Source organism: Mesoplodon bidens (genome assembly GCF_964165515.1).
Source record: "Mesoplodon bidens genome assembly, chromosome: 15".
Taxonomy (NCBI): domain Eukaryota; kingdom Metazoa; phylum Chordata; class Mammalia; order Artiodactyla; family Ziphiidae; genus Mesoplodon; species Mesoplodon bidens.
The window spans coordinates 24458517-24486077 of record NC_138171.1 but is presented as its reverse complement, the minus strand read 5'-3'; the positions used below and the strand labels follow the sequence as shown (position 1 = coordinate 24486077).

The 27561-nt window shown below is 50.0% G+C and overlaps 2 protein-coding genes across 9 annotated transcripts in view; one reads left to right on the top strand and one right to left on the bottom strand.

Annotated features, from left to right (window-relative positions):
- Positions 1-169: 169 nt before the first annotated feature.
- On the bottom strand, positions 170-23121 carry GGT7 (gamma-glutamyltransferase 7). Of its 6 annotated transcripts, XM_081257192.1 has the most exons (16): positions 22898-23120; positions 16277-16512; positions 15748-15899; positions 14371-14500; positions 13317-13384; positions 13027-13100; positions 12497-12693; positions 10487-10574; positions 8423-8550; positions 8165-8253; positions 6380-6529; positions 6142-6259; positions 5232-5369; positions 3979-4078; positions 3736-3833; positions 170-846 (listed from the first exon to the last, which is right to left on the bottom strand). In XM_081257192.1, exons 1-16 carry the CDS (start codon positions 23064-23066, stop codon positions 784-786), a joined length of 1998 nt encoding a protein of 665 aa, XP_081113318.1. In that variant the 5' UTR covers positions 23067-23120; the 3' UTR covers positions 170-783. The 6 variants fall into 6 exon arrangements, with proteins under 6 accessions (XP_081113318.1, XP_081113322.1, XP_081113317.1 ...); XM_081257196.1 differs by lacking the exon at positions 3736-3833 and having other exon boundaries at positions 3986-4078; positions 14383-14500; positions 22898-23121; XM_081257191.1 differs by lacking the exon at positions 3736-3833.
- Positions 23122-23294: 173 nt separating this feature from the next.
- The window catches only part of ACSS2 (acyl-CoA synthetase short chain family member 2), a 50195-nt gene continuing 45928 nt past the window's right edge, over positions 23295-27561 (top strand). For 2 of the 3 annotated variants that reach the window (XM_081256280.1, XM_081256279.1), the window contains exon 1: positions 26195-26456. In XM_081256280.1, coding sequence (XP_081112406.1) covers positions 26279-26456 — 178 coding nt within the window. In that variant the 5' untranslated portion in view covers positions 26195-26278. Of the gene's footprint in view, positions 23366-26194; positions 26457-27561 lie in introns of those variants that run through there. The other variant, XM_081256281.1, reaches the window with a different exon arrangement.

The window sequence follows — 27561 nt, the reverse complement described above, 5'->3', positions numbered from 1 at the left end:
CCTGGAGTCAGGGCTACTGGGACAAGGTGAGCCAAGGTCTCCTCTCTCAGTCCCACTCCCAACACAGCCAAACAGAAATCAAGTCAGAGCCGTGGTTAAGCAATATTCTTTCTTTAATTCCCCTTTGCAAATGGAAGCCCCTGAGCTGGTCCCCACCCCCACCCCTACCCCACACCTTGGGCCCACCCCAGATGAAAGGCCCCCAGATCAACCTGATGGGAGGAAGGAGAGGAGCACCTCCTCCCTAGGACGGTCCATTTTAAAAAATCCTAGTCATTTCAGAAATGAGGCTGGGGACAGGAGAAGGGAGCTGGAAAACAAGGCCAGGTAAGGCCCGGCTGGAGATGCTGGGGTAGTTAGGACCCTTGAGAAGGGTTTGCAAGCACAGCCCTAAGCTCAGGGCCTGCATGGCTAAGGAAAAGGAGACAGACAGACAGATAGTCTGACTCCTCAAGGTCCTGCCTGCCTGGTCGTGGACACTGCCACTCACCACCACTGCCACCACCACAGGCCTCCAGATGGAGAATTTTCCAGTTACTCCGAGATAGGGTTTGCTAAGCATCCCCTCTGGCCCCTGATCTGGGGCATCCCTGGGGTCCCTCTGAGACCAAACCTGGGAGAAGGAGGGACTCTAGGAACATGCAAAGGCGGGGAGAAGAGACCCCCGCCCCACCCTGCTGCTCTACAGGATGGTAGCTCCGGCTGCATCTGGGCTCCGAGGGTCCTTCACACCGATGATGAAGTTATTGGTTCTCCGGCTGCCATGGACCCAGGACAAGACATCTACCTTCTCCACGTGGTGACCCCTGGCTTCCAGGAACTCAATCTCTTCCTCTGTGAACTCACCTGAAAACCATTCCCCAACATATGCACATTCAGAGAGTTTAGAGCACTGGCTCAGGAGTCTGACGGTCAGACCTGAGTCCTGGTCCTGGATGCCCTACTAAGGAGCTGTATGACCTTGGGCAAATTGCTTTACTTCTCTGAGCCTCAGTCTCATCATGTATAATAAAATGGGTATTATCTGAGAACCTACCACATAAAGTTGTTGCAGGGATTAAAGAAGACAATGCACACAATGCACAAAGCTCAGAGCCTTGCATATAGTAAGTGATTGATAATGTATAGTCATTCTTAATATTGGAAAAAGGGCTTGGCTTTAGGGGTCTTCATTCCACCTGCCTAGGCCAAGCTGCCATCATTACTTGCCAGGATTACCACACAGCCCACTAATGGGTCTTTCTGCTTCCAGTCCTGCTTCCTTACAGCCTATTCACACAGCAGCCATTAGTCAGCCCATGTCACTTGCCCTGCTCAAAACCTTCCAACAACTTTGATGACTCTTAGAATAAAATCCAAAGTCCTTACCAAGGCCTCTAATGCCCAACATCATCTGGAAACTTGTAACTCTCTAAACTCCTCTCCTCATTTCCTTCTACTCTCTCCCTTGCCTAACTCTGCTCTAGCCTCCTTGCTGTCCCTCAAGTAGGTCAAACATGCTCCTACCTCAGGGCCTTTGCACTTGCTGTGCTCTCTGCCTAGAATGCTCTCCTACTAGATAATCACAAAACTGGCTCCCTTACTTCATTCCAGTCTTCAAGAACTTCCTTGGCCACTATCTAAAATAGCGGCCCCTGTCATCTTTACCTTGCTTTATTTTCTTTCGAAGTACTTACTGCTACCTGCATCTTGTTTATTTATTTACTGTGTCTCTCTCCACTAGAATGTAAGTTTTTTGAAGGCAAGAATGCTGTCTTGTTCACTATTGAGTCCCAGTGCCAAGAACAGGGTGAGGACACAGTAAATGTTAAACAAGTATTTTCTAGATAAATGAACAAATCCCCACTCTCTCACATAAGTTCAGGTCTTCATCATCTCTAGCCTGGACCATTATCCCAGATTCTTCCTGTGTTTCTCTGACTTAAGTTCTCCTCCCTTCAATCCACCTCCCCCACATAAAACAAATCGAGTCATATCCCTCCCCTGCTCAACTAGATAAAGTCCAGACTTCTTAACATGAACCTCCATGGTAAGCCCTGTAACCTCACCTCCTACTACTCCTCAACAAAAATCTGATCTTCTTACTTCCCCAAATGGGATGATTTGGGGTAGTTCTTGAGATAAAGACACACATTAAATAGCATTACATCACCAAGTTGGAAATATATTCCCTTTGTGGTTCACTTTCAATCCTTTTGATAACAGAAAGGACTATGTTCCAGTCTGGTCTCCAACATTTCTAATCTCCTTTAAAAGAGAGAGCAGACCTCAGAACATTCTATGGGCAAAAATGTCTAACTAAAACCTAGAAGCATTTGATTTTTTTGTAGCCGTTTATCATCTATTTGTGGCAAATGATGCCATTTTTCCATTTGTGATTATGATATAAGGTTTACTTTTAAAATACATTCAGGTTTAAAAGGAAATCCATTTGTAGACACACATCATGTAAATAATGCTTTAGATGGTGTGCAAATCTGTCAAAAGTCATGAAGGTACTGGATAAATTCTGAAGTTTGGGAAACAATGTCTCTAGTCCAGCTGGCTCCCTGGCTGTTCTCTGAGCCATTTTTTCTGGCTTTGCCCAAGCTGTTCCCCCCAACAGCCCGACACCATCCAGAGTGTTCTTTACCTCCACATGCCAAATTCCTGCTCATACATCAAGGTCCAGCCAGTTGTCACCTCTTCCATTAAGCCTCCCGGAGCCCTCAGGTGGGTGAACTTTCCCTTCACCAAGCCTCTGCTCGTCAGAGCCTGTCTTAGACTGTGTGCCCCTCAAGGGAGGGCTGGGATGAGCACCCTCACGCCCACAGTAACTGAGCACAGAGCCTTATATTCTACAGAGACCTGAAGATGTTAGTTGAGCAATATTCATTTTCAAAGACTTGGCCTCATCACCCATCAGCTGGGATCCAAGTGTCACTAAGCAACCACAGGGTGTGACTACTGAGGAATTAGGTCTGTGGCTTCTACCATGCTTCAGTCCAGGAGGTATCAAGAGCCATGCGGTAAAGAACTGAGTCTTTGGTATCAACCAGGTACGTATCTGATATCAATTCTGCCATTTATTGGTTTGTCTTTGACTAGTTTATAACCTCTGTGAGCATCAGTTTCTTTATCTGTAAAATGGGGAGACTGAATAAGCAAGGACCATGTCTCATGCAATTTTGTATCCCCTTTGGACTAGCATAATACATTGTTCTAATAAAAACTCCTCAAAGGTGCACATACTTTCCCAGTTATGAAATTAAGCTGTGTCCAAAATTAAGCACCCGTCCTTTTTAGAGGAAAGTCTATCTCCTCACCATAATCTGTAAGGTCTATGATCTGGCCCCTGCCTGCTTTCTGATCTTAGCTTACCCTCACTCACCCTGGTTTCCTTTCTACTCCTAAACCACCAAGCCCATTCCTGCAGTGAGTTCTTTGCATTTGCATTTCCCTTGGCCTACAAAGCCTGCCACAGTTCTCTGCTTGGTGGGCTCTTTCTCACTCTTCAGATCTCAGCTTAAATGTCACCAAAGAGAACGCTTCCCCAGTCATCGAGTTAGTCATATACATCATCCTGCTTTAATGCTCTGCAGAGCATTTGTTTTGCTTTTTCATATTTCTTTATTCCTTTTCCTGTCTGCCTGTAAATGCAGTATCCCTAGCACCTAGGATAATACTTGGCACACAGTAGGTATTCAATACAAACTGTTGAATGAATGGTTTGCAAAATGAACAACTATATCTTACTTTACAAATGAGAAAACCGAGGCTCAGAGTGGAGATGTGAATTTCCCAAGGCCACAGCCAGGAAATGGCAGGACAGGTTCCAATCCGCAGATCTTCCACTGTTCCAGTAGGAGTTGGTTAAAAGAAACCAAACTTTCACTGGCACGGAGTTGGTGCTGGTAGAGGCAGGGGCACCCTTGGGAGGAGCCCCTTTCTCCACCCTGCCCTGTGCCCACCCCATGGGGACCTTTGCTCTTCACTCACTGTCCACCTGCAGGAGGTTGGTCTGCAGGTCGGGGTGCAGGCGGCCACGGGCCAGGCTGTCACTCAGGTTCCGGTTCAAGGTCAGGACGTTCAGCAGGACCTGTAGGCAGCCAAGGGGCAGAAGTCAGGGCTGTCCCAGAGGTGTGGGTTCAGGAATCCACAGCCTTCGTCCCTGGTCCAGACTCCTTGGTCTTTAGAACACTTACACCAGGGATGTCATCTGAGTTTCTCAAGAGCCCCAGAAAACAGGCAGGCCTGTAATGACTGTCTCCATTTTACAGAGGGGAAACCAAGGGCCAGAGAAGAAAAGCAATTCATTCCAGAGTTTGGAGAGAGCTAGGGAGGAGGCATCACTAGCACCCAGTCTCCTTTAATTCAACCCAAGGCTCTCCTCCCTTCTTCTTGGCCAGGAGAGGGCTAAGAGCTGGGGCTGGTCTAGTGCATAATGTGGGTACTTTCAGCTTAGTGGCTGGAAGTATAGGTAGGCTCTGTAACCAAACTGTCTGCCCATTCTTACTAAACTGAACCTCACTTCTTAACTTCTCTGGGTCTCAGTTTCCTCATCTATGAAATAGAAATAAGGATTCCTCCCAAAGTTGGGAAGCTTAAAAGGGTTACCACATGTAACACTGTGCCTGGCACTTAGTAAAATCTCCATAAATGTTAGCTATTTGTTATTATCTTCATTTTACAGATGAAGAGACTGAGGTTCAGAGAGGTTAAGTGAATTCCCCAACACCACACAGTTGGAAACTGGCAGCGCTTAGGCTGAGCCCAGAGGTGTCTGATTCCAAAGCTCAGGTTTGTTAACTCACCACCTGCCAAAGTACGGGCCTGACACATATATCAGATGCTCAAGACATTCATGGAACTGTTGTGTTTTAGAAGGTAGCAGGCCCTTCCTTTCAAAAGCAGACTCTAAAGAAGGCTGCTTGTTGTTCAGATGTTGACTAGAGGCATGATGGGACTAGAGACTGACAGAACCCAGGCAGCCCAGATGTTCTATCACCTCTCAATTCTACTGGTCCTGCGATTTCCCTGCAACCTGAGAGGACATGGCGATTCAGGGCTCCCTTTTTGCTAAAAACAATGTAGTTCATGTCCCCAGTGCTCAGGAGGGGCCTGGCACAAGGCAGCCTCAGCCCATGTTTGCTGCGTGAGATAAGGACAAGTCAGAGACATGAGGGGCATCTGCAGCCCAGGTCACAGCTTGCCTCCTGGCCACAAAAGGCCCATCACGGGGGAAAACTCACCTGGGTCAGGCCGCTGAGGCCCCGGGCAGCTCCATTGGCCCCCAGGGCAAGGTAGGTCCCACAGAGTCCTTCTGCTGGCCGGACCACAGTGGGCAGCAGGAAAGACAGTGGCCGCTTCCCTGGCTGCACCGAGTTCTCCTGTTGTCAGAGGACCGAGACCACAGGGGAATAAGAGGCGGGGCAAGACAGGAAAGGGCTACTCCACCACTCTTCCAACATCTCTCTCTCCTGAATCTTCCACAGGCGCAGTCTTCATGGGGACTGGCCCATCCCCAGGCCACAGTCTGCTGTTTGTGAAATGGGCAGGGTCCCTGGATAACTGAGGTAGATAATGGACTCACTGAGCTAAGGGCCTGCTATGGGGCTACCATGGGTGGCAGGAGAGGGATCAAGCCAAGAAAGATGACTATGAGAAAGAACAGAATAATCCCCACCCTGGTCATCTCTATCTGTCTTTGTCCTGCTGGGGTCCCAGCCTGCAGGGAGTTAAGAATGCTGCTCTCACAATAGACAATAATTCACATCTCCTTTCTTCTTGGGTCCCTCTTCAGTGCCCCTTTAGTGCTCAGCATCACACAGTCATAAACGACTAATGCTGAAAAGTACCCAAAGCATCAAAAGGGGGCCAATATCCTCACTGTAAAGTAGGTGAAGAAACTGAGGACCAGAGAGGGGGCAAGACTTTCCCTGTGTCACACAGTGAGACGGTAGCAGAATGGGACGAGGTTCCTTTGCACCCAACAGGCTCCAAGCCCTGGACTTGGGCTGGAGATGAAGTGGACACCTTGTTTAGGCTGTTTTTCTTTATAATATAATTTCCTAGAAGAAGTGGGGAGGGAGGAGCAGTCATACTACTGCACCTTCTACCTAGCCTCAGGGTCCCCAGGGGAGGAGGAAAGCAAGGCCCTACCAGGCTGGGCGCAGGGTGGTTAGCAGTCCTGTTAGGCCAAGAGAAGTCCAGCATCTGGCTGTTGAGCAGGATCCCCGAGGGGGTGATGAGGCCGCTGCCAAAGGGCCGGTTCAGGGAGCTGGGGGCCGAGGTTAGGGCCAAGTGAGCCCTGTGCCTGCCCTCACTCCCACCCACCCCCCCACCTCCTTCCTGGTCCAGATGATCTCTTGTGCCAGGTTCTGAGTCTGAGCTGGCATACCTGACCATGGCTACAATGAAGTCATCAGGGCCCATGATCAGCACCTGGGCAGCTGTGGGAGCCCCATTTAGCTCATAGATGGGCAGGAGTGGGACAGGGGCTGCTTGGGAGTCATTGATCTGGCCCCGGAAGTAGGCAGCCTCCACTTTGCTGAAAAGACAAGAGGTAGGAGATGAACACACAACAGGCTCTCATTACACCCCACCTACCACACTTTGTGCTGTCTGTTTGTGCAATTATTTGATTAATATCTGCCTCCCCCACTGAACTGTTAGGTCTATGAGAGCAGAGGCTCATTTATTCCTAGCATATAGGGAATAAACAGGAAACAGTTATTGAACTGAATGAATTTACTTAGGTGTTATTCAGGTTTTCTTCTAGAGGCAGTGTTGAATTTATTTCATGCTTAAATCAAGTCTTTTAGTAACTTGACTATATTCATTTCATCCTTTCTATGAAAGTACCTGGAACATAGGGGATGCTCAGAAAATATTTGTTTTGAATGAACAAACTGAATTCATTTAACCTAGCATTTGTAGTCCAGAACTAAAGTTTTATTAAGAGTTTAGCTAGAGGAGGGTTTTGTATACAGGGACCTTTACTTGCTATTAGAATTTTTTCTTCAAAGCACAGGAGGACTTGGCACAGCAATAACTATTTATTGGATAAATTAAATTAATTTAACATCGGTGTTTGTGTTTTAGAGCTAAATTTGCACTGATCTTGAAAACATGCAATTTTCTATTTTTAAAGTTCAACTGAGGGTTTCTTACCTGATAATGGTTAGTTAGTTATTCTAACTGACTAGAGAATGACAAGTTACCAAGGATTACTGAGGACGTCCATTCAGTTTTCAACCACGAGGGCTAGTGGCCACACAGAGGGTTTTGTTTCAAGTGGTTTGGGGGCAGGCGGTGGGGAAGGCTTGGTTTTTAGGCTTTGTCTTTGTGGCCTTGAGCTGGTTTTTGTTTTTGGTTGCTGCTGTTTCTGCTTTTTAATTATTAGCTGTTCATTTAGTCTCATCATTTGCAACTTAATTCATAGAGGGTTGTTTGAGTATCAGTATAAATTTATATGAACTATATTTTTGGCTTCTGATTTTTCCTTTAGCTAGCCTTTAAGTCAGTTATAGTAGCAGCTAAATAGTAATCAATCTTACCTCTATTGCCAATTGAGAATAACAATGATATTCGTTGAATATTTATTATGTGCCAGACAACTTGCTAAGTGCTTTGCATGTATGATCTTGTTTAGTCCGCACCACAACCTCATGAGGCTGGCACTGTTAATGGCAGGCCCTTGTAGAAACTGAGACTTAGAGTTTAAATGACTTGCCCAAGGCTGCACAGCTAGTGAATGGTGAGGCTGGGATTTGAACTGAGACAGTCCGACTAGAGCCCACAATCTTACTACTATGTTATGCTGCTAATGTAAGTACATTTGAATCAAAATCCCCACCACCTCTAGTATTTGCCTGGGGGCTCTTTTCATTGTTATTAGGCTTTCTTTTTCTACTCAAAAGGGGGAACAGATGGGTCCATATAGGTGCCCTGCTAGGGCCAAAAAAATTTGAGAGCTATATATAGTAGACCACCTTGTTGTACAGATGTGGAAACTAAGGCGCAAGGTGAGGCAACTAGTGTCACACTGTGAGTTGGGGTTGAGCTGAAATTGACTTGGGCCTTCAGGCCTTATTGCTCCACCAGCTGCTTTTCACCTGATTCTTTCCCCACACCTGCCACCGCCGCCTCTGCAGTACCCAGGGTCCTGCCCCTCGGGACCCACCTGAGCATGTCATCCATGCTCTCAGTGATGGTAGAATCGTAGGCGGGATCTCCCAGTCTGCTGGCCAGAGCTAATGCAATCTTCAGGGTCTGAAAACAGAGGAGGGGTGTGGAAGAGGTTGCCAAGCCCCTCCCAGCACCCACACCAGGTGCTGTGTGAGAAAACTTGCAGGTGATTTAGTCAGGCCTTCTGGCACTACCCCATTCCCCCACTCTTAGTGTCCCCAGACCCAGGGTGGAGTGGAGGGGTCAGCCTTACCTCTGCCACCCAGTGAAGAGCCTGTTCTCGGGATACCAGGCTGGTGAGGTTGAAGCCCTCGAGGATGTTGAGAGCACTGATGAGGGCAGGGCCTGTGTGGGGGGGTCGGGGACTGAGAACCAGGTGGCCTGAAAGGACAGGAAATTACCGACGGCAGGGGAGAGGTCAAGGCATCTCCACATCTCTCCATCACACAGACTGAAACCACTGCACTGACCCCCCTCATCAGGTAGGAAAACTACACTGGGAGGCAAAGGGACCCACCCAAGTTCACACGGCAAGTCAAGGGCAGGGCCAGGACTCCAACCCAGAACACTTGTCTTTAGTTTCCTCATCCATATGAGGAAACTAAGGCTCAAGAAAACTGTGATTTGCCCAGAGTCACACTGCAGTCCATTGGCAGAGCAGGGACAGGTGTCCAGATGTCCAGTGTCCTGGTCCACTATGTGTCTCCTTTCAGCTCCTCCCTTAGGCCAGGATATTATTCAGGGCTCCTGCTGGTCCCACCCCTGAAACTTCCTGGAAACAGCAAACTTCTCTTTCTATTTGAGGCCCCTGTTATTGGATGTCTGGACATCAAAGGAACAATAATAATACTTGACACATGACAGTTACGTTAACTAATTAACTCATTTAATCCTCATAATGGGTTCTGTTATCATTCCCATTTTACAGGTAAGGAAACTGAGGTAACAAAGAGGCAAGCTGGTCCAAAGTTACAAGAGGTAAGGGGAGCCCAGAGTACTCAAGGTACTGGCATTGCCAAGAGAACCCAGGCTGCGGAGGGCAAATGGAAATCAAATACTACACATTCAGTGCCCATTCTGATCAGGATAACTTCCAACATCATCTCATCACCTCCTCGTGGGCACCCTGAGCAGTAGGCACTATTATTATCTCCATTTTAAGGAGGGAAACAAGGCTCTGAGTGGGAAGTGGCTTGTTCAAGGTGAATGGCACAGCTGGTACTCAAACCCAGGTCTTCCTGGCTCCAAAGCTATGCTCTTCCTCTGCTCAGTATAATACCACTTCTGGTAGAAGAATCAGGCTTAAGAGATTGAGGCCTGGAATCCTGAATGCAGAGGCAGCCTCTCCTGGAGCTTGAGGTTATCTGGGTCTCCTCGAGGGGAGAAAGCCTGAGAACCTTCTGAGGGACTCAGGAACCTACCACTTTGGGTTTGCAAACATGGAGTTTACCCATGTCATAAGCTTGGATTTCTGGGTTCCTCACTGGTTTTGAGTTTGGCAGGCTAAGTTCCATTCCTCCCCTGGGCCTCAGTTTCCTTTTGGCAAAATGAGGGGGCAGGTCTCTGACTGTCTTGAAGGGTTTGTTCTAACCTGAAGCTAAGATGGATTTTGGTCTTATGGACTCTTCTTAGGAAGCACAGGGCAGTGAGAGTGGGGCTGGGGAGCGGGCTGAGGCAACACAGACCCTGAATCAAGAAAACCTATGGGGCTTCCCTGGTGGTGCAGTGGTTGAGAGTCCGCCTGCCAATGCAGGGGACACGGGTTCGAGCCCTGGTCCGGGAGGATCCCACATGCCGCGGAGCAACTAGGCCCGTGCGCCACAGCTACTGAGCCTGCGCTCTGGAGCCCGCGAGCCACAACTGCTGAAGCCCGCACGCCTGGAGCCTGTGCTCCACAACAAGAGAAGCCACCGCAATGAGAGGCCCTTGCACCGCAACGAAGAGTAGCCCCCGCTCACTGCAACTAGAGAAAGCCCGCGCACAGCAATGGAAGACCAAACGCAGCCAATAAGTAAATACATAAATAAAATAAATCTATTAAAAAAAAAAGAAAACCTACGGCCAGAACCCCAAATTCCAGGCCTTAGCCTTTGACCAGACCTCCCTCCCCATATCCTAAATATTTGGGGTAACTGACTCCACAACTACTTTAGAAGTAGGCTGATTCTGGCTTGCTTCAACGGTTGGCTGTTTAGGCAGCTCACTGCTTCGGTTTCTCTCTTGTGAAATGGGGAGGAGCCATTAGGCCAAAAGGATGTGGCCATGGACTGGGAGGCTTCTCCTGAGTGGGGACCCTGGGAGCTGGGGGAGAGGTCACCTCTGTACACGCCACACACAGGCTTCTCCAAGAGGGCACTGTAGTTGCTGAAGTCCTCCTCAGTTATGACACCCCCTGCATGCTGAGCCTGGAGGGGAGAGAATGACCCCCACCACTGTGAGTCACACACCACACTGTGAGCATGCAGTTTAGCCTAAGGTATATGTTTGGATCATACACAGATCAAATGGTTATAAATATTGTGCCTTCTGCAGTTCCCATCATGGCCTTTAGGGACCCCATCAGCTGTGGGTACCCCAGGAAAAAGGAAGGGGAAAAGCACTAACAATAAGCACCCATTATGTGCCAGACATTGTAGTGGATACAATCTATGAATGACCTCCTTAGCTTGGCATTCAAGGCCCTTTGTGATCTGGCCCCTGCCTACCTCTCCCACTTCACGTCCTGCTATTCCCCAATGAGCTCTATTCAGCGACCCAGAGTGACTTGCAGGTCCTGAACTCATGACTACATGTCTTTGCACATACTGCCCTCTGCCTATGTAGAAGGAAGATTTTCCACTTACAGCAGCACTTGCCTAGGAGACATCAAAACTGAATTCTGCATTTCACTATAACCAACTAAAGCCACTCAAAACCATGAACTCTGGATGACCCTCGCAGGACAACCCTTACTGGACGTAACTGAGCACTCTACTGACCAATGATCTAATCTTGTACAAACTGATGGGCTCATTCTTTCCAGCATGCTAATTTTTAATCCTAAATTAGCATAACCACTAGGAATCCTCTCCTTTTTTAGTACTTTTAAGTACCTGAAGCCCGTGACTTCTAATCTACCCTCAATGACCTACACACTGAATTTCTTGGCTTTGTCTGGTAAGTTAATAAACTCAGCTTTGGGTTTTTCTCTCTTAAAGCTCTGATGGTCTTTGTTAGAGTTTCCTTCATCCCCTTCTCCACCACCAGGAGAGGATATGCAACCCAGGTCTGGCTCATCAGATCATTCCTTTTCTGTGCTACCATGACTGGCTTGGGAATAGTCATGAGACCTATGATGGGCTGATGAGACATAACCTTGAGGCTCTGCTGGAACTATTTGAGTGAGAAAGGCTCTTTCTCTGGGACGGCCTGCCGGAAGGATGGCTGGTGGAGAGCAGGTGTGGAAAGGATCTGACAGAATGAGTTCAAACAGCGGAAAGTAGAGTTGTGAGGCCGAAAGGAAGAGAGACAGAACAAGTCCTTACAATGTAGATGGAGTCCCTGGACCCAGTAGATCTAAAACCAGTATGCTGCTGGACTTTCCAGGGACGTCCATCTGAGACAGGCACCTATCACCACATCCATAACTCCAATGCCCAGCACAGAAGCTGGCACAAAGCAGGCTCTCCATGAAAGTAGAATGAATGATGGACCTGTTTAATTGCCACAACTGTATGGCAGAGATAGATACAACCACCCGCATTGCACAGATGAGACAATCACTGAGTTGCTCTGTGTATCCTTATCTAGAACAAAATTTTCCGTTAGTGGTTTCGAACTACCAACAATAGTTCTCAGAACCCATTATTGCCTCAGACTAAGACTCTTTGGGGTTGGGTGGTAAGCCCTTGTGTCAATCCTCCCCAGTCCTGACAGTCACCAGTGAAGATGGTGTCTCCCTCGGTCTGTAGAAAATCCAGGGAGCAGGGTGGGATTGTGGGCTCAGGGAAGCTGAGGCTGATCATGGGTCTCCACCAGGCCTGGGAGGGCCAGGACAAGCCACTACACAGGTTGGCACCAGCCCTGGGGAGCTCAAAGGTACCGCTCTCAATCAAGACAAAATATTCTCATCACCCTAGGAGGTTCTTTGTGCCTCATCCCAGTCAACCCCTCCAATCCCCCAAACTACTGATCTGATTCTGAGGTTAGTTTTGTCTATTCTAGAATTTCAAGTAAATGGAATCCGCAGTAAATATATGCAGAAAGAAAGACAGGGAAGTAAGGGGGAAGAGGACTTCTCTGCAGTAGGGTCCTCCGCCACAGGGCCGGGGGTGCCCCACACGCTCACCTCTGCCACCATCTCCAGCGTGAGGTTGCCACCGGCATAGAAGGCAGCGGGGCCATAGGTGCCAAGCACATCCAGCACCGCCGCCAGGTCAGGCCGTCGCAGCAGTGAGCCAGGTAGTGGCGGGTGACCCAAGGGCAGGAACGTCTCACAGAAGCGCTCAGATGCATTGGGTGGTGGCTGTTCGGCCAGGGCTTGGGCTGCGGGCAGGGACACGAGGCTGGGATGGGGGTGTTGGGACTGTACACGCAACAGGTGGGGTGGATGAGGGCTGAGAGGCCGGCCCTAAGCCCTCCAGCCCCCCAGGAGCCTGTTACAGAGGAGGTGGGGATAGTGGTGGTGTATATGGGCCATTCCCAGATCCCCCCTCCATTGGAGGATCCCTCCCAGTGAAGGTAGGGTGGTGTGGGGAGGGGGTCTGAGGAGCAAACTGGAAGAGAGGCACTTCCTGGCTTAGGACCTAAATCGCAGAGGTTCCCTCTCCCCTCTCCATCAAACTCATGCCTTTCCCTCCACCCCCAGGCCCCACTGACCTAGATCATGGGTCATGTTGAAGCCATCTTGGGCCACAGCTGCTGCGAAGGCGAGGACTTGGGACCATGGCAGCCTGGGGGAGCCGGAGAGCAGGGGGTGGAGGAGGTCCTGGGGGGAGGAAGAAGGGTCCTGGGGGGGGGAGGGGGGTTCCAGGGAAGGAGAGTCCTGGCAAGGGAAGGGGATATTAGGAGGGGGGAGTTGGGAAGGGAAGAATCCAGGAAGGTAGGAGAAGGCCACCCAAGGAGGAGTGCAGGCAGGGGCCCCTGGTCCCCAGGGGGAGAACCTTTACCTGCCATAGAGCTGGTGAGCTTCGTGTAGCCCCTTCACCATTCCGGGAACCCCCACCAAGAGCCCGGGCTGGGCAAGGCGGGCAGGTGAGGGAGAGAGGAGACCAGGTCACTGGAAGGGGGGGGTGCTGGGCTGAATTCCGCAGAGCCCCAAGCCAGGGATGGGGGGCTGGCACAGGGGAGAGACACAGGCCAAGTATCCCAGAGGAGGGACAAGCTGTCCCCAGCAGGCATCCCTCCCACCTCCCTGACTTCTTATCAGCAAATGCAGAAAGGCCTCCTTTATCTGTCATAGCTGAGGGATTTATAAATTAAGCAAACCCTTTTAAGAGCCAAGACATAACAATTTAGATGGAAACCTGTCTAGATTGGATTATACCTACTCTTGCCTTTTAAAACAGTGGACAAGTGACCTTCATTTAACGTTTTCATTAACACACCACCATTACTCTGAACTGTGATAATTCAAGGGTGTGTTTGGCTTTTGCCACTGCACTAAATATCTATTTTTCCAAGTAATTCTATTTCCTCCTTTGCTCTCAGTAGATAGCGGGTTTGCCTCCAGCAGTTCCTCTGTAATCTTCCAGTATGTCATGGGCTAGGAAAGTTACGAATAACAGCCTCAGAATGAGATGTGTGAGTGATAGTGCAGCTACTTTGTAACATCTCAGACTGCTCAGTGGCTCTTTTTCTTCCTTCTTATGTGCCAGATAGGCAAGGTCACCAGAGAAGTAAGGTGGTGCTGCACTGCCTGTTATCAAACATTCAGATTTTCTGGTTCATTATTATTATTATTTTTGGCTGCACCTTGCAGCATGCGGGATCTTTCCCTTACCGGGGATCGAACCCGCATCCCCTGCAGTGGAAGTGTGGAGTATTAACCACTGGACCGCCAGGGAAGTCCTGGTTCATTATTTTATTTTGGGGGCTGCCTATCTCCCTCAGAGCCTAAGAGCATCCTGCTTAACTCTTTCCCTCACCTCCATAGTAAATATTCAGCAAGGTAATGCTTGGGTTAGCAGAAGGGCAGTGAAGGGAGACACCCCCTCTTCTCACCAGGCTCCCCACCTTGGTCTCCCAGGATCTCTGCAGGGCCTCTTCTCTGAGAGCCCCTGGTGCAGACTCCCGGAAATCAATTAGGTGGCTCTTATTCCGTCGGATGTCATGTACCAGCATCACACCCCCACTAGGAGAGACACGGAAGGGGGAGGGTGATGATAAGATGCCACTCCTCTGAACAATTAACCTGCCGTTCCTCAAGCCCCCCACGCTGATGGCTAAAGGTTCAGTCTGTCATCAGGAGTCAGGTGTCTGAGCTCCCTCCCCAGCAGAGATTCAGAGACTCAGCTACCCTATCAGGGTGGGGAGTGAAATCAAGGGGGTGGGGGACCCAGAGTCCATGGACCTCTTCCAGCCCGTTATTGGAGCCTTTAATCCCTGACGAGGGAAAATCCAGAGACTGGGAGAGCGGGATGTTCTGCTCCCCCTCCACCCCCACCTCCCACCACAGTTGGACCCCTGCCAGCTTCCTGCACCTGCCTCTGTGGTACGTCCCTCTCCCTCTCCCAGGACTGAATTATGTAAGGACAGACTGTACACAACCAAAAGTGGAATTTCTTTCATAGGGCCTGGAAGGCTGGTCTTTCAGGAGCCAAGATATGGACTTAGTCAGCTTGTCCCTTTTCTGTGGTTTGCTTCCATCTGAGACAGGGGTTACATCTGAGATAACTGGCCTGCCAGCTAACATAATAGGGAAAGCAGGACAGCTAAACAAAAGGGAGTGGTAGGAACTATGGCCAAGTGGACAGTACAAGCCCCATCATGGGAAACAGCTTCTATTCAGCTCCAGATAACTGCAGCCAGGTGAGAATGTAGGCCCAATGTTATTAGGTCTCCTGATTGTTCAAGAAATGTTAGAAATCTGGATTTTTATGAAAATTCTCAACTTTTTAACATCAACAACCAAATTTTTAAAAATTTAAGTGTGTAAACTAAACCAGGCTGTGTGCCGGGTGTAGCCCATGGGTGGCCGGTTTATAGTCTCCATTTTAAGAGGTCTTACCCTGGAGTGTATTTTTGGAGGATAGAGGATCCATTGCTTTCATCAGACTCACAGGGATTTGCTTTAAGGATTTGTAAACCCTAAAAGTTGAAGTATCACAGCCTTAATTAATGACAGTATACCCCCAACTGTGTACCTCGCTTTAGAGTTTATGAAATCCTTTTCCCAGTTAAAGAAAAATCTTCTGAAAACACCTCCTTGGACTCCATGTAAACAGAAGGGGTAAGATTGGGTGTAGAAAGAGAAAATGCAAGGAGATGGGGCCCAGTTGCCCCTCTGCTCAAACTTGGAGAAGCGCACGTGAGGCCCACAGACCAAGAGACAGAAGGAGGCCTGGGGCACCCCAACCTCCGCAGCTGGGAGCTTCTTACCCGCCCAGGCCAGAACTGTGAGGAGCCACGATCCCCAAACACAGGGCTGCTGCTACAGCTGCATCCACAGAAGATCCCTGTTTACTGAGCACCTCTATGCCCAGCGATGTGCAGTGGGCGGCATCAGTCACCACAGCGCCCTGGTGAAAGATCTGGAAGGGGGAGGGGACTAGGTGGGCGCAGAAGGGGCCCCCTGCCTCCCTAAGGCACCTCCACTAACCCCAGAACCTCCAACAGAGGGTGGGGATGGGAGCCCTGCCCTTTAATCCCCTTGACTCTCCCCTATGAGTCTTCTTTCCTTACCTCAAGTGCCTCCTACCTGATCAGTTCCCTTCTTTGAGCTCTGTCCGCCTCACGCCCAGGAGGCCCCCCCTTGAGACCTTCCTCTCCCATGTCACCGCCCTCTCCCCTTTCCATTTGCTGGCCCCCTTTCACCACTCAGCCATTCCTCAGTTCCCAAGGTCTCCTTAAGCGCTTCTTCACCCCTCCTCCCAAGGTTCTCTCCTCTCCCCCTCCGCTTCCTCCTCACCTGGGGGTCCCCGAAGTAGATCTGCATGATGAGCGCCACAGTGACACCGGTGGCAAAGGTGAGGCAGGCCGTGACGATGACCGTGAGCCCGTCCTGGCGGCAGGAGCACTCGGACGCTGCCGCGGAGAACGGGTCTTTGCGCGTCTCCCGCAACGGCGACCCGTCCTGGCTGCCCATCTCCGACGACGACGACGGCAGCCGCTGCAGCCGCGCTGACTTCAGGAAGGAGTCCGGGTCTGCGGGCGGCGGGGGGTCGGTCTGGGCGCCTCTTACCCGGCCCTGCCCGCCCTCTAGGCGGGGCTATTCCGTGTCCCCACCTCTCTCTGCCCCCCACCCCCCCAGTCAAACTCCACTAGACAGCACTGCTCCCCTTTCAGCGTCTCCCCATGTACCCCAGGGAGGGCCGTGGGGGGGTGGGGGGTGGTCCCCGCTTGGAAGAGACAGGGACCCCCAACTGGGCATCAGGGCGGCTGGATTCCCATCCCTAGGCCACAATGCCCGGGACCCAGGACCCAGGGCTGAGAACACTTCCTGGAGAGGCAGGGGTTGGGCCCTCCCTGGAAACCAGATCTTGCCCCAGCTGGGGCCCAGCCTTCTGTGCAAGGAGGCAGCTCCATAAACTGAGCGGAGGGGCCCTGTCTTCCAACCTTGTTTTCAGGTTCCATCCATCCATTCATTCATTCAACAAATATGGAGGGTCTGCTATTTGTCTGGTCCCATGCTAGATGCTAGGGGAAAAGAACAAACAGTTCCTGCCCTCATGGGTTTTGAAAAACAGTGGAGGAAGAAGATAATAAACAAGTAGAGGAGTATATCATTACAAGCTGTGGCAGGTGCTATGAAGAAAGAGAAGGATGACAAGGTCCTACTGTATAGCACAGGGAACTATATTCAATATCCTGTGATAAGCCATAATGGAGGGACTACCCTGGTGGTGCTGTGGTTAACAATCTGCCTGCCAATGCAGGGGACACGGGTTCGAGCCTCGTCCAGGAAGATCCCGTGCCGGGATGCCACGGAGCAACTAAGCCCGTGCGCCACAACTACTGAGCCTGCGCTCTAGAGCCCGCGAGCCACAACTACTGAGCCTGTGGGTCACAACTACTGAAGCCCACGCACCTAGAGCCCATGCTCCGCAACAAGAGAAGCCACCGCAATGAGAAGCACGCGCACCACAACAAAGAGTAGCCCCGCTCGCCGCAACTAGAGAAAGCCTGTGCGCAGCAACGAAGACCCAACACAGCCAAAACTAACTAACTAACTAAATAAATAAATATTTTTAAAAAGCCATAATGGAAAAGAATGTGAAAAAGATGTATATATGGGGCTTCCCTGGTGGCGCAGTGGTTGAGAGTCCGCCTGCTGATGCAGGGGACACGGGTTCGTGCCCCGGTCCGGGAAGATCCCACACACCGCGGAGCGGCTGGGCCCGTGAGCCATGGCCGCTGAGCCTGCGCGTCCGGAGCCTGTGCTCCGCAACGGGAGAGGCCACAACAGTGAGAGGCTGGCATACCGCAAAAAAAAAAAAAAAAAGAAAAAAGAATGTATATATGTATAACTGAGTCACTTTGCTGTACAGCAGTAATTAACACAACATTGTAAATCAACTATACTTCAATTAAAAAAAAGAATAGAATTATAACAACAACAAAAAAGGATGAAATGATAGAGAATAATGGTACATGTTGGAGGCACTTAGCTGGGGAAGTCAGGCAAGGACTCTCGCAGAGGCGACTTTTAAGCTGAGAACTAAGGGATGAGGAGCCAGCCATATGTAGAGCAAGGAGTGAGTGTGTAGAGTGTTCCACAAAGAAGGAACAGCAGGTGCAAAGGCCTTAATGTAGGAATAAGTTTGGTGCATTAGAAAACAAATAACCAAGGTTGGGGTGGCTCTGGTGTGGTGAGCAAGGGGAAAGGAAGGGTAGTAGGTGGAGGCTAGGGCAGATGCGCTGGGCCTTGAGGGCTTAGTGAGAAGGTTGGATTTTACCCTGAGAGCCACAGGAGGCCACTGGAAAGTTTTAAGCAAGAATGTGAAGCCTTCTGTTTTGTGTTTTTAAAAGATCCCTCTGGCTGCTATCTGGAGAATGGATCTAAGGATAATAAAAGTAGAGGCAGGGGACATTTGAAAGCTACTTACTTGCTGGGTGAATATGGACAAGTCATTTCAAGTCATGAGCCTCACTTTCCTCATCCTAATAATGGAGCTGATCCCTAACTGGCTGGATGGGTACAAGGATTCAAAAAGGTGATGTATACCAGGCACTCTGTAGGTGCTCACTCAAAGTTATTTCTATTTCTTTTCCACCCTGGCCAGGGCTGAGACCCTCTTCCATCCCATAGCTTCCTTCCTCTGGGATATATTAGCCTTGAACCTAGGTCTCTAAATGGTCTAAGGGTCCTGGGTGCTTGTGAATGGTAAAGAAATAGCCTGATACCTTGACCTTAATATGTGACTGTACTCAAAATGTGTTTTTAAAAGTTCATTCATTCAAAATATTTTTGAACACTTGCTACTATAGCCTAGGAGTATAACCCCTTTAAAAGTCTGTGGGATAATATTAAGAATTGACTGTTATATTTTCCTGTTTAAAATACTATCATGGTTCATCAATGCCAAAATGATAAAAATCCAAGCTCCTTAACCTGGTGTTCAAGGACCTCCATAATCCATACTCCCCTCTTTTGTATAAATAAGAAACCACATACATATATAGATAATTTTTAGAAATTCTTCATGGTGGTTACTTTTGGGGGAAGATAGTGAAGATGGGAATGAGATGGAGTGGGAGAATTTTTTGTTTAAAATTTTTACCACTTACATATATTTCTTTTGTTTTTTAAAATCAATACATATATTTTTAAATAAACAGGAAAAACTGCAGGAGATAAGAATGGAGAAGAGGACGTTTACTTTTTCTCACTGTTCTTTTTTTTCACCATGAACATATAATTTGTTTTTAAATTTCCATTTAAAAAAAGAGACTTGTCTTCTGGAAGCCCCCCTCAGTTGATCATGCTTGCTTCTAACCCTCAGCACCAGCACCAGAGTCTGTAAAGAAAACTGATTTACAGTTGATAAACTAATTCAAGTTGATATTTCCAGGCACTTGTCCTTAAATCTGTTTTCTCCAATCAGATATGAGGAGCCAGGAGAGTTAGATATATTCAAGACTTGGCCCCATCAGAGTTAGATATATTCAAGACTTCTTATTCTACCAATAATTTATTATGAATATATAATATAAATATAAATGAATATTGTTAGCTATTTATTCAATAAAAATATTTACTGAGTACCACCTGTGTAAGCGGTGGGGAAGCAATACCATTGATTTTGCTGATGTGTAAGGACAACAGCAGGACATTGGGAAAAGGCTAGTTTGGGACCAGAAGAAACAAGTCGTTTGGGAGAAAAAGGGTGAGTTTAATTTTGGCTATTCTGAATTTGTGGGACAACAGCAGGAGTTGTCTGAAGGCAGTTGGCTTAGTAGGCATCTCATTTTTATCTGCTTAGTCACCATTCCCCACTCAATTTTCTTTTAGAGAACACCAAATCCCCTCTCTCCTTCCTCATTCCCTCATTCCTGATCAGAGTGAGTATATGACCTAGGCCTAGCCAATCAGAACAGGCACCTCTGTACAGTGATTGGTTCAGGTTCACGTGACCAGCACCAGCACCAATGATATTCAAACTCTGTTTTGTTTTGTTTTTTGCTAAAATATTGGGAAAGAGAAAGACTTTCTTGTCTAGATTGCTAACGTGGTAAGATGTAAGCCTGTTGCTGCTGGGGGCATCTTGCTCCCACAAGATGGGAGGTTTCCTGAAGATGAAGCCCATAAAAATGAAGGCAAAGCAAAAGATGGAGAAAATCCAAATCTTTTTCAGGTACCTCAATGCAGCTATGCCTGAAGCCCTATATCCTGAACTTTTCAGTTATGCTACCCAATAAAATTCTCTTTTTAGATGTAGCTCAGTTTTAGCTGGGTTTATGACAAATGAACCCTGAACAGAGTTGACTCGGTCCCTGGCTTGCTTACTCCCCTAAGGGGAGAATCACTAAAGATTTTTGAAACAGGGAGTGACATGATCAGAAAAGCAGGGTGCTGGATGGATTGGGTTGGGAGGGGGTGGGGGAGAGTCAGGAAGCAGGAAGAATAGCTAGAAGCCTATGGGTAATAGAGATAAGAGAGAATGGTGGCTTAGTCTACAGTGGTGATGACAGGGATGGTGAGATGGAATTTGGAAGATACTTAGGAGGAAGACAGAGAGCATCTGACCACTATTTAGAAGTGAGCAGAAGGGAGAGAATCATGGGTGGCTCCTAGGCTTCTACCTTGGGGACTGGATGGATGGCAGTGTCATTAATTGAGAATGACATTGGGGGAAGAACAGGTGTATGGGGAAGAGAGGATGAGTACAGCATGGAACATGTTGAAGGTGAGGGACTTGCAGGACATCTAGAGGCAGATGTCTGGGAGAGAGAAGAACACACGGGCCTGGAGCTCAGAAAAGAGCAAAGAAAGTTTTCGCCAATCTTGGAGTAGTCACCATCTAGCTCTGTTTTCCACAGGGCCTGCTGTGGGGTGCCTGGCACTTGGTTCTGTGGAATGGCAGGCTAGAGGCTGGCTGGGCACAACCAAAGTCCTGCATAAGAGGATGGGGCAGTACCATCAGGTGGCACCAGCAGGTTGAGAACATAGGGGGTCATGTTAGCCAGCAGGCTGGTCCAGCTGGGCCAGAGGAGCCTTGGGGCTTGGAAGTAGTGCTGGGAGACATGGTATTGAAATGACTACACAGGCAGGATGGCAAGGTCCTTGGAACCTTAGTGCACAACTTGGCATAAGGTGCAGCTCCCTAGAAACTCAGGTGACCAGGGTCTCTGCTGGATTTTTATACAGTTGAGGGCAGAGCCTGTATTAACTCCTCAAGGAACTCCCTGAGGTTTGAGAACTCCCTCCCTTGCCATTCTTTCATCCTGAGATCTTCTCTTTCATTCAATTATTTCTTCAACAGTTTTTATTGAGAGCTTAGCACTGTGCTCGATGGTGCAGAAAGGATGGTGAACAAGACAGTCATGATCCCATCCTCACAGGGCTTATAGACATGGGGTAATCAAAGGTTGCACAAATAAATAATCACAGGTTTTGATAAATGCTAAGACATTCATAGGAAGGGAAGATAAAACATATCAGGGGTTTCCAATCTCTAGATTGGGAGCGATAGGCATTCCCAGTTGAGCTGGAAGAGGAAACTAAGACCTAGGTCAGGGTAGGTGTGCCCATTGTCACACAGTGAGTCAGGGCAGTGCTGGGACCATAAGTGGTATTCTTGGCTCCTGAACAAAGGACCTGGTTTCAGGCTGGTATCCACCAGGACACATCCTCCCACTTCTCTCCCTGCTACCTCCTGATTCCAGGGCTACTCCCTTCAGAAAAGAAGTTTTAATCTGCGGCTTTGACATGTGATGACCATAAGCCTCCCCACCCTCCCCTCAAACCCCCTCCAGGAAGGGTACAAGATAGTCAGGTTGGCAGGGGCTGCTGGTCAGGGCCAGGTGACTGGAGAATTGTGGAGGGGGAAAGAATTTGGGGCCGTCAGGCTAGGAGTAGCCACAGAAGGGCCAGGCCAGAGAGGGCTGGGCAAGAGAAGCAGGATCTGCCAGGCTGGTGAGGGATAGGGCTCAAGTGCAGGCACTGAGAGGAAGAGAGAGTGAAGTAGAAGGAGGCTCTAATGCCAGGAAGTGACGTTGAGGGAATGGGGGATGGAGGATGGAGGGTGAAGAATGGAGGGGAGGAGAGAAGCTGAGCCACATGGACAGGAGAAAGAGCATTAGGGAAGAAATGTTCAGACAGCTCTCAGCCCCAGGTGTCCCCCAAGCCCTGTCTCCTCCCTCCCTACTCTCACCCCTTGCAGTTCCCGCAGAGGGTTGAAGAGAATACAGTAAAATTCTGGAGCCTGCTTCCTAGGGGGCAGGGTACCTTACTAACATCCTGGCCTGATCCACTGCTCTGGGAGGGGTGAGGTATCCACAGGGCAGTGAAGGTGCTCTGGTCCCCAAGGACTTTGAGAGGTCATGCAGTCCATCCCCCTGTCTCCCAGTACCCATCACTCGCAGATGGATGGGAATCATATTCTCTTTACCCCTCCCTGGACACGAAGAGATGCTCAGCTTCTTCTCATGGTCTCTCCTTCCCACAATCCCTGGCTGTGGGGAAGTTCTTCTCAAGATCTAGCCTCTATCCATCCTGCTGCAGTCTCTGACTGGGTTTCTCCTATCCTGCTCTCTGTGACTAGAGAAAATCCTCTTCTAGGTGATCACAGCTGTTCCTTAGGAACTCCCCGCCAACATTCCTTCCTTATTAGTTGGTTCTTCCCAAGGGGGTAACCCCCACCCTCCTACTGCAGTCCCTAGCATCGTTCTCCCTTGTCGCATCCTAAGCCTCCAAGGCAGAAATGCATCCCCAGCCCCACCAGATAATTAACAGACACAAGGGAGGAGAAGGGAGAGGTCCAGGAGGAAGGGAATGAATTAGGGAGATGGAGCTGGAGGTGATGCTTCGCGTACATGAAGGAGGACCGGGGACGTCCCAGGGGGCAGGGACGGGGCCAGCGGGCCTCACCGGTATCTGGGTCTCCCAGGAAGGCGTCCTCGTCCTTGCGGCTCCTCAGAGGGGCCGCGGGCGCCGGCTCGTCCTCCGGCAGCCTCGGGAAGCTGGTGATGCTCATGTAGTCCACCGGCGAGTAGGCGCCCAGGGCGCTCTCCTGACTGGCCTCGTTCTCTGCCGCCATCCTCGCCCGCGCCCCCAGCAGCGCAGCGCCTGCCGGAAGTGGGGCGGCGGGGGCCGGGCTGGGGCTGGGGGGCGGGGGGACGGTGGGGAGGAGGGAGGAGGGCGGGGCCTGAGCTCCTGGACCGCCGGGAGGGGGCGCCTCAAACCCGGACCCTGGAGGGTGTCGGGTTTTGACTCGGCCCCGCCTGCTTAGCGTTGTCAGCCTGCATTCAGAGCGCAGGTTGGGGTGTGGGTGTGGATGCAGAGCCTGGAGGACGGGTCCGGGTTGCGCAGTCGGGGATCAGGAGGGAAGAGCACGCGGTAAGCGCGACCTTAGTGGCTCAGGGCACCTTACGTAGCCCAGGGACCAAACCCCTTCCTCCTTCCAGTTTGAGCTAGGATCCTCGTCAGACTCCAGGCTCCTTCCTCGGCTCGCAGTCCCTTTCACTGACTGCAAACCTCCTGTCGACCCCAGATACTGTCTCTAATGCCAAACTCCTCGAACCTCAGACCCCTTCTTGGACTCCAAGATCCTTATCCTCCTATCTCAGACTCTTCCTCCGACCCCAGACCCCTCTTTCGACTTCAGACTCCGCCTTCACCCCCGACCCCCAGCCCCAGCCCCTACTTCATGTGCAACCTGCTTCATTTCGAGGACCCTCCTTGGACATCTCTCCTCGGACGTCAGATCCTTCCCTGGACCCCCCACACTTCGTCGACTCCTCTTTCAATCACAACCCCTTCTAGAACCCCTGACCTATCAGCATAGGGCAGTGAGCCTAAACTTGAGTTTGTCTTAGGATCTTAAAAGCGGCTCCCTAGATTCCACTCTAGCGATCATGCTTTAATTGGCTGGAATGGGGTCTCTGGAACTTGCATATTTACCATTATTTAAAGAGCTTTTATTTTATGTGGTTCTGGAAAGGAAACTTTGAGAAAGAAATCATGGTGGTGGTGATATGGTAGGAGTGGGCTGGGTTGGGGGAGGATAAAAGGGTAGGGAATGGGTCTAAAGTCTAGGTATCTGGGTTCTATTCCCTCTGCTACAGCTTACAAACTGTGTGATCTTGGGCAAAACACTTAATCTCTTTGAGTATGGGTTTCTTCATTTGTAAAATGGAGAGAATGACAGTATCCATCTCTGGGTGGTGAGGACTAAATAACACACGGAAAGTTTTTAGTATATGGCTTGACACCTACTTAATACAGTAAATACCATAATCATTATTAATATTTTTTTCTTAATCTCGTGGATTCTCATCTTGTCCAACCTGATCCATCCTCTTCCCACTGAGGAATTCCAACTACACCATAGTTTGCACTACTACCCCATTTCCAGGGATGGGGTGTTGGTTCCCTATATTATTAGGCCTCTTGTCCAGACTTCCATTTCACAGTCCACAGGCAGAGGGAGGGGACTGGTCAAGCCCCTGGCCACACATCCCCTCCTTCCCCAACCCCAGGCTCCAGGCTCAGAGATGACCTGAACGGCTTGTAAATCCATTATGGGCCCAGCATCTGCAGTGCCACCTGTAGACAGGAGAGGGCAGCAGTGTGTCGGGAACAGCTCTGGGGCCTGAAAGAAGGGCTGGGAAGAGAGGGAGAAGGGAGAGAGGGCTGCCCAGAACTTTGTGTGTGGGATGGAAAGATGACCATTTATACTAGGACTGTGTGCCATTGCATGTGCCTTTCTCTTCACAGAGAGGTTCCTATCTCCTCAGTGAGGTCCATAGGGCTTATTATGCTTCAGTGAAGTCTGATCCCTTGAGTAGGGTCTGTCCCCACTAAATAAGGTCTGTGCCCCCTCAGTGGTGTGCATTCCCTCAGTGTAGTAAGAGGCCCTTCAGTGGGGTTGAGTCCTCTCAGTGGGGTTCATGTTTCTTTAGTAAAGTCTATATGTTTTGTATCTCTTTGGAGAAAGCCCATGTCCCCTCAGTAAGGTCAGTGACCTTCAATGCCATTCATGTCCTATTAGCAGGGTCCACAGCCCTTCAGTGAGATCTGAGATGCCCCAGTAAGATCTGTGTTCCCTTAATGGAGTCCACGTACCTTCAGTGAAGTGTGTGTCCCTTTTGTGCAGTTAATGCCTCCTCGATGAAGTATCGTCTTCTCAGTGGGGTCCATGTCTATTCCATGAGGTCTGTATCCCTTCTGGGAGCCCTGAGACCCTTTCCTCAGGATTGGGTAGGCTCTGGATCAAGGTCTGACCATGGAGAGGTTTGTTTGTTTTGTTTTTTTTCCAGTTTAGGGTGTGCTGGCCTTGCGACTAGCTGGACAAAGAACAAGACTGCAGGTGGGAAGGGAGGCTGGGCCAGGTGGGGTCCTGTGTAGGCTTCAGGAAGTGGGGGCTGCCTGCTTCCGGGCCTCAGAATCACTCTTGGAGTTAGATACTTAAGGATCCTTCCTGCCTTGGCGGCCATTCTGTGAACCGATGGGCAAGAGTGGGCCCTTCTTGGTGGTAAGTGCAGGTGGGAGATGGAGGGTCCTGGCTGGTCTCTCCTGTCTGGAGTGGAAGGGATAGAGGGAAGCCAGAGGTATCTGAGCCCAGGTGTGGCAGGGGAAGGGTCTCTTGGTGAAGTAAGAGACTGGGAAGGAAAGAAGGGTGTGAGTGATTCCTTCTACTTGCATAGACTTTGTCATTTCACAAGCCTTAGCGTCAGCCTGGTGAGGCGGTAAAAACACCTGGAGTCAGGAGACCTAGGTTTGGCCCAAGTTACGGTCGTTGTATTTTCTGGGACCTTGTACAAAGCCCTCCCTTTCCCTGAGTTTACCATGTATGCAATGAAATGGGTTTATTAGCAAAGACTGAAGGCGCCTCCTAGTCTTCACTTAATGAGTCCTTGCATTTTAGGTCTGGATGGAAATTCGTAGACCCTGTCACAGCCAGCCTCGCCACGCCCCGTCACTCCATGGGCCCACCCTCTCTCCCGTCACGCCTGGCCCCTCCCCTTCTGCTTTCACGCTGCGGTTCCACCCCTTCCGCAAGTCAGCTCCGCCCCATCACCCAAGCAATGCTCGACTTTTGCCTATCGGTTTCTTTGCTAGCCCTGGTCCCACCTCCACCAGGCATGGCTCCGCCCCTCCGGGCCGCCCCCCGCCACATGCCTAAGCCACGCCTCTGCTGTCAGGCCCCGCCCCTTCTCTGAAGGCCCCGCCCCTCGGTCGGCCTGTTTTCCCCCTCCTGGCAGCCCGCTGAGACCACCAAGGCTGATACGGTGTTCGGAACTTGAGGTGATGGGGCTTCCCGAGGAGCGGGGCCGGAGCGGCGGTGGGAGCGGGGTCCGGGAGGAGGCTGGAGCCCGGAGCCGGGCGCGGAGTTGGTCTCCGCCACCCGAGGTCAGCCGTTCCGCGCACGTACCCTCGCTGCAGCGATACCGCGAGCTGCACAGGCGCTCCTTGGAGGAGCCGAGAGGTGAGGCCGGGCCCGGGCGGGCCTGAGAGACGTCAGGGAGGAGAGAAGTGGGGGGCTCACAGGAGAGTGAGGAGTTGGGGGTTCTCTTGGGAAACTGAGGGGTCCGTGAGAAGATAGAGGTTTTGTAAGGGAAGAATTGCGGTTCTTTAAGGAGACGGAAAAGGGGTTCCGGGAGGAGAGGGGGGTTCTCTGAGAAGGAGGGTTCTGTAGGAAATGAGGGTTCCCTAGGAATTGGGGGGGTTCCTTGGCGGCTTGGGGGTTTCGTGAGGAGTTGCATGTTTTGTGAGGAGAGTGAAAGTGTCCTAAGAAGAGAACAGTTCCTCAGGTGAAAAGGCGGGTTCTTAAGGGCGCAGAGCGCCTTGAGGAGAGGCGGGCCACAAAGAGAATTTTCTTTGCCGCTTTTCAGACCAGCCCACCCAGTGCCTCCTGACACCTTTAACCTGTGAGTTAAGTCTCCACTGCTGAGGGGCAGTAGGGTCCCATCCCGGGGTCCCCAAATTAGTAATGGAGTCCCAGATCTATTTTTAGTATTTCAGAAATCCCAATGGAAACTACCATATAAGACTGAACAAGTCACTAAAATGTTGTCTTTTCAAAAAAATTAGGGATGGGATTGTAATAACTCAGAAATTCTGATAGGTAGTTCCATGTCTTTAAGAACGTGTGGGGAAAATTCCCTACCTGTGCCCTCAAGCTGGGTTAGGGGTCACAACTGTAGCTGAGGTGGGAGGCAGCATGATGTTGGCAGTGGGACAAGCATGAGCCACCGAATCAAACTCAGAAAAATCTAGATTTAGATCCTGGCTCTACCACTCATTTACTGTGTGGTCTTAGGCAGATTTAAAAACCTGTCTGAAATTCCTTTTCTTTATCTATAAGACAGAGGTAATAATACCTGCCTCACAGTTTCGTTTGAGGGCAAAAATGAGTAATAAGTGGCATGTGAATTATAGAGTGCCTGGTGCACAGTAGCATCCACTAAATAGCGGTTAGTCTGATAACAATAAGAACAAAGTGGATGAAGCAATTATTGAGTAATGCAGGATGAGACTGAATCACGTGTAGAGTGGTTGATTGCTGCATGCAGTGTCCAAGTTTGAGTCCT